At 48.3% G+C, this 9,198-nt stretch overlaps 1 protein-coding gene across 1 annotated transcript in view; it reads left to right on the top strand.

Annotated features, from left to right (window-relative positions):
• The window catches only part of BARX2 (BARX homeobox 2), a 28,378-nt gene extending 21,225 nt beyond the window's left edge, over positions 1–7,153 (top strand). The window contains exons 2-4 of the mRNA XM_086766215.1: positions 2,180–2,477; positions 4,706–4,790; positions 5,885–7,153. Coding sequence (XP_086622341.1) covers positions 2,180–2,477; positions 4,706–4,790; positions 5,885–6,127 — 626 coding nt within the window. The 3' untranslated portion in view covers positions 6,128–7,153. The remainder of the gene's footprint in view (positions 1–2,179; positions 2,478–4,705; positions 4,791–5,884) is intronic.
• The last annotated feature ends 2,045 nt before the right edge of the window (positions 7,154–9,198 follow it).

The raw sequence follows: 9,198 nt of genomic DNA on the forward strand, positions 1-9,198 counted from the left end.
GTAGCATTCGGAAGCCAACGCTTTATCAGGGTAAGAGCTGTACGGATGGTTTGAGGGGGAGTCATGGTAATGGTGAACCTGGAGACAACGGACTGGCTCGGCTTCGGCTGCCTTTGAACTTTGGGATGAGTAGATCCAGAACAGGATGCTGAACTCGGGCTTTTTTCTGTGTGATCTAGAAGCTAGCTCTGCAAGGAGAGCTGACCGCTAAAGCGTTGCCCCCCAAGAGAAAATCCCTGCAGCTTTGAACCCCACGTCTTTCTCGAAATGCTCTCCTTACTCTACGCCCTGACCATCCTGTGTCCTCATCAGGCTGAGGGCAGAAAGCTGAGAAGTCTTGTGTACGGCCGGGCTGAACATCAGCAGGTGCTTTCGTTATTTACGGTGGTTTCCAAAAGCACCGGCGCAACTGTTGGTGTCAAACCCTAAGCAAAAGCTTCACTTACGAGCACGGATGATCAACAAATATAAGACGCTGGGTGTCAACAGCCTCGCAGATCTGTTCACCACCTGGAGCTCGAAGCAACTCAGCGCTTGCGAGCGGCTCCTCGCACAGAAGTAGAAGCAGCGGTTTCCCAAGTGCTGTGAGTAAATCAGCGTCCTGACGCGGGCACCAAAAATAAGCATGTGCCGAGCTTTTCTGAGCGTTTGGCCAGGTCACAGCTGCTGGCTGCGGAAGGTTTTGGAAAATGGATCCCCTCATTCAGGTGCTCAGCATTTGGAAACGGGGACCTGAACAACTCTGATATCGTCTGCTTCTCTAATAACCAACCTCTGAAAAAAGCCAAATTCTCACTCCTGTGAGAAGGAGGAAAGCAGCTCTTTTGTGCCTGATCCTACTCAATTATTAGAAAAATAGCCTGAAGAGACTTTCCTCTTTCTGATGGAGGCAGATCTGAAGCTCTGCGACCATTGTAGCTAGCCTCCCCCGACTCCAAGCAGTCCCACGTGCTGCTGCCGTGCCACGCGGGAAAGCAAATATCCCTGATTGCTCCGATACCAAATACGTTTTGCTGACCTCCCTTGAAGAGAATTCCTTGTAAAAATGCTTTTGTCCAGAGGTTTCGGTCACTTGAAGCCTTGCAGGGGTTTCTGAGCTCTGGTGATTTATTTCTCCTTGGTAATCTTGTGGTTTATGGAGAGCCTTGCTGGAAATATACAGGGGTACGAGGGGAAAAGTATCAGTTATCCAAAAGCCACCCATGTGCAAGGAGAGGGATTTGGCAGATTTGGCTGAAACAGAGAAAGTGGTCTGTTCCGTTGGTGGACGCCTTGCAGTGGTTGTGGGGAGAAGCAACGATCGCCAAGCTGCGCGATTCTTTGGTGTACCCTGTGCACCACGGCGTTCCTTTCCACAGTACCGTTTATCTAAAGATCTCCGAATATTTTATGTCCGTTAAACTTTAATCCGTTTTTTACTGCCGGTGATGTAGGTAAGGAGGGTTGCTTCCATTTTGCAAACGAGGTAAACTGAGGCACAGAGCAAGAAAGTGACTGCGCAAGGTGGTTGCAAAGTTGTGTAGAGTACCACCTTGCAGTGAGCGTACGTTTCCCGTACGTGGCCCTATTTCCCTGCCCGAATTTTGAAAGAACGTTTGATTTCCTGGGGCTAAGGCCAAGCAGAAATCTTGTCTGTAGCTGTAAATTCAGAAGGCCTGCTGTGAATCAGAACTTCCTGTAGCGTTTGGAAATGTTTAGAGCTGTCATCCCAGACTGGCCCTGACCTGAAAAGACTGGAGCAGAGCGGCTGGTTTGTTTCTTAGGGCTGGTATCAACTCGTTGGTGTAAGATGTAGAGTTAAGAGTCGGTGAGGAACTCTGTTTCCGATCCATTCGTCCTCATCAACGGGGTCAGGATGGACAGTGGAGGGTGAGAGTGTGGTTCATCTGACTCTTCCTAGCAGAGACGAATTGTGACTGGAACTCCACTGGCTGTTGCCTGCGAAGGGAGATGAGGTACCTGTCTCAGTGTGCGTGGAGAAGCAGAGTTGAGGGAATGGGGTGCAATCTGGGAGAAGGAGCAGGTCCAGAGAGGGGAACTGACTTGCTTGTGGTCATTTAACAAGAGAATGGCCGAGCCAGGGAAGGTATTCCTCTCTCTTCACTCTCCAGTGCTCCCGTTACTTCACCATATTGCTGCTGAACTGATCTTTATGCGCCTCTGCTTCCTTCCCTGCCAGGGTCCCCTTCTCTGAGGGCGTATCCTCTCATCTCCGTCATCACCAGGCAGCCCTCCGTGGTCCCTCACCTCATCCCAGCTGCCACCGGCTCCCACGCGCTGCCAGCCCAGCCCTCCTCGGGGACCACGAGCTCGGAGACGCCTGCCAGCGAGACCCACGCCAGCAGCGAGTCGGAGGCGGAGCAGCCGGCGCCTCGGTTAAAAAAGCCACGCCGGAGTAGGACCATCTTCACGGAGCTCCAGCTGATGGGCTTGGAGAAAAAATTCCAGAAGCAGAAGTATCTCTCCACCCCTGACAGGTAGGTCAGTCTCTCACACTGGGAAAAGGAATGAGCAGAAGGGCTGCTCTAGCCCTGCTCAGCTGTTCCTGTCCTGAACGCTCCCTCGCTGTAGCGTGCTGCCGTCCAGCTCCAGAGAGATGCCTCTGCTGTTGGCCAAGGACGTGGGCAGATGACCAGATTCCATTTCAAGGCTAACTTTGCCTGGGATCAAAGGTGACATGACTAGATTACATCAATGGCAATGCCACGTGGTGATAGATGTGCTTGCTGGCAGGCGTCGGGCTCAGGGATAGGCAAGGTCCAGAGCAGAAGACTGTCTCTCTCTTTCCCGCTCCTGCTACACGCTTGAAAAAAGGTGGAGCCTCTTTCCTCCTGGGATCTGGTGTTGGATGACTGTGTCTCCATGGCAGCGGAGAGGTTGGCTGTAGCTTCAGCTGGCTGCTGAACTAGCTTGCATCTAGCAATCCAGTGAGAAGGCGTTGGCCTGTCCATCAGCTTGGAGAACAGCTGAAGGCCGCCTTGCCCGTGTGAAGGAAAAGGCAAGTTCTTAGGTACCAAAAGGACAAACCAAATTAAGGAAAGGTTTTATCTCTTTTAGAGGCTTTGAATCCTACTCTGCCAATTTAAATTACAGGAAAAAGGCCTGCCCAATTCCTGTTAAGTTTGTAAACCTAGAGAGGGTTTGAAAGGTACACCAGACCTCGAACTCCACAGACGGCAGCGTCCCAGTATTTAAATTGGTTTTGAAGGTCAGCGTTCTCTGCGTGTACTGCCTGTCACCAAAGCCAAGGATCACAGACCAAATTCCATGGGCAGGGCCGGGCTGTCTCTCACACAGTTTGAGTTTTGAGTGCAGCTTCTCATAACCAGGTGGTTGACACCACTGATGAAGCGCTCAAGGCTGTTAATTAATTTTGTCACATGACTGTTCCTTGGCTTTGTACGTGTTTGAGGCTGATGAGCAATTCCTGTCCGCGGACCGCTTCCCCTCTGTTTGTTTCCTGGGGTTTCCAGGCAATACTGGTTACGCTAACGTGTGTGGCAAGAGGTGGCAAACTGCTCGCGGGTAATCCAAGTGTGATAAGACGTACGCTACGGCAAGAAGAGTTAGTCAACAGCGTTTCTCTCTCAACTCATGGCTGGCAACGTGATGGCGAAGCAGTGGGTTGGGGTCTGTGTTCACAGGCAGCGGGGAAATCCAAAGCGGAAGGGAAAAGCCTGGATCCCTGAGTGTGTGTCTGAGCGCAGAGAGCTGGTGTGGGGTAGGTAGGTGTTGGTAAATGTCAGAGTCTAGGAGCCCAGCTAAAACAAAAGTAGTATTATGAAAAACTTGGCCTTGACAAGTGCGTTTCCCCATCCAAAGGCGGGGAAATATTTTCCGAAAAGTTCACGCAATCCAGAACACCTTGGAATGCGACTCTGAGTTTGAGCTGGCCCACCCGCAGGGCTTGTGTGACTCCGTGGGGCGCTCGCCCGGCATTGCTGAGGATTTCCAACTCCGTTACAATGCTGCCAGTGCGGTGCTGTTGCCTGTGGGGAAGGATAAAGAGTTCCTCTGAGCTGCGTTTGCTTTGTATCCTGGGTTTTAATACAGAAATAATGAATGGTTTCGGATGAATCTCCACAGGTTGGAGATACCCTTAAGCTAAAGACGCAAATAATAGATTAATTTATAAGCCTAAATTGCCTGTAATAGCAGAATGCGTAACAAATTAATAGATGTAGATGTCCTACACTGCTCTGTGAGAAATCAGAAAGCGTTATTATCCCCATGATGTAGGTAGTGAGGAAGAAACATGATACCAAGAGCAGCGCTTTCTAAGGCAGGCTGGTGCTGGGTGTCTTGGTTCTTACGTGCTTGCTTCAGGCACCGTGGCCCTCTTTTCCGCCAGTAGCTCCCTGCTCCGTGTACAAACGTGGAGTGGCAGCAGCTGGAGCGCAGCGGGCTTGTGTTTCAAAGAGGGCGGGCAAGCTTCCGAAACTTCCATGCTTGCTCATTTCTCCAGTGGTCACAGCGAAGAAAAGCCTGCATGAAAAAAAATAAAAATCTAAACATTCTTGCATCTTTACATCCTGAATTCACAGTGGTTTACTGCTTTTGTCTGACCTTTTCTCAGAAAAACAGATTAGAGAGACAAATAGCCATCTTCTCTAGCAGTCCCACTGTTGTATGCTCTTGATACACCTGGCATCTGAGCTCTTCTTCTCCTCCGTGAACTCACTTCCGTGTCTGTCTCGTCCCCCAGGCTTGACTTAGCCCAGTCGTTGGGGCTGACGCAGCTCCAGGTGAAGACGTGGTACCAGAACCGTAGGATGAAGTGGAAGAAAATGGTAAGTGGTTCGTTACCGGTTCTCCGCGGTCCTTAATTTCAAAAGAACGTGTTTGGAAGCTGAGCGTAGTGTCAGTGGCCTGTGTCTGTTTATACCCAATTTTGTTTTATTCTTGACCACTTCTCTTATTTTTAAAGAAGCTTATACTGCAGCGTGTGTGGCGGAGTAGAGGGACCATAGGCAGCAGGAAGTATACAAGGCAAAGGGATGAAAAGAATTAAAACAGAACGGGGGGAAGAACCAAAATATCTCCCTCTGCATTTTGGCATCCCTGTGATTGTAATGCTTGTGGGGTTGGTTGTGTGCATCAGCCAAAAAAAAATAGTATTGCTCCATGGAAACCAATGCAGTTTTGAGACCTAACGTCATTAATTCCTGCTTTTCATATCTCAGCTTCATGGCCCTTTTCCAGCTAAAATGCTTTTAGGAAGGACAACTGTCCGATAAATCTTGGTGGGAACCATGATGCTGTGACGTTCTCCAGAGGAGATGTTTATGTAGCCTGATCTGGGAGAGGAGATGCGGTCCTAGGCTGCAGAAGTTCCTGCCGCTGAAAACAAATTTGGGATTAGCTTGGAGACAGATCTGTGGTTGGAAGTGTCTTGTGGCTGCAGCGGTGGTGTGAAGGGAGGGGGGATTAAACACAGGAACAGACCTGTTTGCTGACTCCCACCTTTTACACAGATGAGTGGGGTTTCATGTGTTTTAATGGAGGTTTTACAAAAAGAAAATAAGTTGTTTCAGAAGGCAAAGAGGCTGGAGAAAGGGCAGTCAGAGGAAATCCTAGCCAGGGCTTAGGACTGTTCTTACTTGGGCTTTGAGTAAAGCAAACGCTCAGTGAAGGAGCTGAATTCTGCATAAAATCTGTAGCGTTGAGGACTGTGTGCCTAGGTTGCTTTTGGGCCTCCCGTAGGAACCGACTTGGAGACCCCTGGAGTTCTGGGCGTCCTTGCTGGTAGCGCTTGCATTTCATTTGATTTACGTGAGACAATGGGTGAGCTCACTCCAGGAAAGCCGAGTTTCACCCTTCTCTAAAGGACGTCTTGCAGCAGCGGAGTTCGGGTTGATCCTGACGGTTCATCTCTTTGGTCCAGGTATTGAAAGGTGGCCAGGAAGCTCCAACGAAGCCCAAAGGCCGTCCGAAGAAAAACTCCATTCCCACCTCGGAGGAGATTGAAGCAGAAGAGAAAATGAACAGCCAGGCGCAGAGTCAGGAGCCGGAGGGATCTCAAGCTCCCGAGGAGCCTAAATTGACAGAGAAGCCTGAAGTCTCTTTGGAGACAGAGAAGTCTCCAGAACATATACCGGAGCCCTCCTCGGAGGAGACTACGCCATGAAGCTAAAAGGGGAAAGAAAGGAGGGAAAAAGAAAATTAAAAAAAGATAAAAATACAAAAAAACCAAAACCAAATATATATATGTGTATATATATATTTAAATATGTATGTAATTGTGTGTGTGTACATATATATATAAATATATATATATATATATGTAGACCTTGTGTATGAGTCTAAAGATTGGTCACTTTGTGCCTTTGGGAATCAGCCACCGTGGGCCCCGGTGGAACAAAGACACCGTGAGCGGTGGCCACCCGTCCCCCCGGCGGAGTGCGCCGGCCTTCCCGCCGGTCGTGACGGAGGCTGAGCGTCTTTCCAGAGCCTCCTGGCAAGGAAAGGAGGGGTCCAGGGCTCCTTCCGTGCTGCGGGAGGCAAATGTGCAGCGATGCGGCTGCGTCGGAGGCTTCGGTGTGTTCGCTTGACTTTATCCTTGCCTTTTTCGGTAGCGCAGATGGACGGAGTACGCGGTCTGGTCTCAAATTGGGGAGCTCTGCTGGCGCCCTTTCGTCGTGTAACCAGCACTTATATCTGTTAGGGACGGGCCCGACTTAAAGAGTTTTGGGAAGGAGTTCAGCCCCGTAGGTTTGCTTTGGCCCGGCGTAAAGATCAAAGCCTCCGAAGCGAGATTCCTCCCCGGGTCAGCGCTCAGATTTCATCTCTCTTGGTCGTTTGGGTGCCGCGTCTGTGAATTTGCAGTGATCCGAGATAAAAACTTCGAATGAGATGAGGGTTTGGATTTGAGTCTGCTCCAAAAGCTTTGGGATGCTTGGATTTGGGATTTTTGCTTTGGGCCCACTTCTAATTTTTGTCGGGTTTTTTTTTTTTTTTTTAAAGAACGTTTAAATGTTTTCAGAGTTTGGGGAGAACGATGGAGTTAAGAAGTTGCTGCAGAAAGTCCGCGTTTGTTTAAGATGTGTGCCAAGAATAGATGCGCATCATGTTTCCTAAAGTCTTGTTTTGCCCAAAGGCTGCAAGAGATGTATTAAGATAACCTTTATTTTTTAATTAAAAATTAAATATCTAAATAAAACCGTTGTTGTTGTTTCTCTTTCAGAATGCTAGGCAGAGATTTTTCTCTGCTAGGTTTTTCTGTTCTAACAGACCCTGGAGAAGGCAGGAGTCCTCAGGCTTCCCGTCACCCCGCTGCGCAGCGAGCGCTGTGCAAACTTCTTGTAGCGCCCGGCTGAGGTAGGTGAGGGGTGGTGGTAACGATTCGCACACGTTCAAGCGGCTTATCCGAGGAACGTGGGGTAGGGAGAAAGGATTTCTTCTTTTCCCCCCGGTTTCTTGCTCAGTGGTGTTTGGAAGACTTTCATTCCACCTCCGCGTGAGCTCTGCAGCGGCACGTGCGTCCGCGTCGGGTGACGCTTCGTGGCGAAGCTCCGGCTGGCTTCAGCGAAGCCGGGGTGGGACGTTGCTCCGCTCGCCGCGTATTTAATACGCGGTGATCAACTTTGAAAAGTCATCTCCAGGTTTGTACCTAAACCTGGAACAAATTCACCGTGCTCGTTTGTAAGAAATTTTGAAAATCCCTGATATTTGGTGGCATTTAGCTCTTTTTTTTTTTTTATGGCACAGAGATGGAAATGAGATCAAGGATTTCCCCTCTTACCTCTTGTGTTGAAAACACAGGCTGTGAGCTACAGTCTTTCCTCTGCCATTACAACGCGTCAAAATTTGTTTGTCTCTGAACCTGAGCCCTGACGTACTCGTGACAGGCACAGCGAGGGGCAAGGGTGACGGAGCAGGATTTTGGTGCTTGTCTGGAGTTACGACGCGGTACGTTGTTGCGCATTCATCTGTGGAAGTATTTTTTTTTTTCCCTTTCTTTTTCCCCCACTTTCCAGAGCTGTGCTTTAGTTCAGCTGTAACCATTGGACTCGAAACGGCGTTTAATTTGAAAAAGGCCGATGGCCTGTTTATCCAGGAGTTAGATTAGCTGGTCTGTGAAATCTGTAACCATCCTCTGTTGTTTTTGGATGGCGGCGACAGCACCGTTAGCTCGGAATAAAATGTTTCCGCAAGTCTTAAATGCGGTACTACTCGGTGAAGGTGAGGAGAGCAATTTACTGGGAATAATTTGTCTTAATGAGTTCCTGCGTTAGATTGCGAATCTACGTCTGCAAGAGTCACTGCAGACTTCATCTGGAAACCTGAAAAGTTCGTTAAATCAAATTTTGTGTGCGGAGGAATCCAGAAAAGTAAAAACTGACCGTCGGGGAAGGCATCAAAGATATTTTAAACTCTTTGAGTTCAAAGTAGAAATATCTTCTAGTGAATTTCTTAAAGTTGCAAAGATTTATTAGAGCGTTGTGAAATTTCAGTGTGTAGCCTTTCTTTACGCCAAAAAGATGTTCCGTAAAATGGATAACGCATGTGGGGTTTGTGGGGTTTCTGAGAAACCGGCAAACGTTACTTTCTTCCTCTGAAATAGGAAACGGTGTCCAATGAAACGGAGAAAGAAGAAAAGACGAAATTTCAAAAATTTTGAAGATACACTTATACATCCATGAGCAAAGCTGCTTATTTTCCAGCAGCGAGTAAAATACGCTTTACAAATTTCCCACTTCCCAGATGAGAATAATTGTTTCTGACTCAGCCTGGCTTTCCAGTGGGAATGGGTCCAGTGATTTTTTTTTTTTTTTTTTTTTTTTGTTAATCCCATTCTAATCCCTTATGAGTCAATCTGGGTGAAAATGCAATACTCTAGCTGTCTGGGCTAGTTTTCAACGAGTCTGTAAGACACGGAAGGTGTTTTTGTTCCTCTTTTGGATGAGTAGCAATCTTAGCATCTTATTTTTCAGTTATTTAAGTACAAAATCAGCTCTTGAAATGCTGTCTGATACCTGCTCCCGCTGAATTTTTTTCACTGGCCTCCCTGATGATCTCCTGAACGTTCACAGGAAACGCGTTCAGAACGAGCATGTTTGGGATGCAGGGGGTAAACGGTAAAACCGGGGAATTATTTCTTGCCAATATCTTTTCATAGTTCTTGTCTGTTCTGGGTTACATCTGCAGCTGGAGGAAAACATCTGCAGCTTCTAGGAGAACTGAACATACCGGTCCCAG

Source organism: Chlamydotis macqueenii, chromosome 24, assembly GCF_036417535.1.
Source record: "Chlamydotis macqueenii isolate bChlMac1 chromosome 24, bChlMac1.mat, whole genome shotgun sequence".
Taxonomy (NCBI): Eukaryota; Metazoa; Chordata; class Aves; order Otidiformes; family Otididae; genus Chlamydotis; species Chlamydotis macqueenii.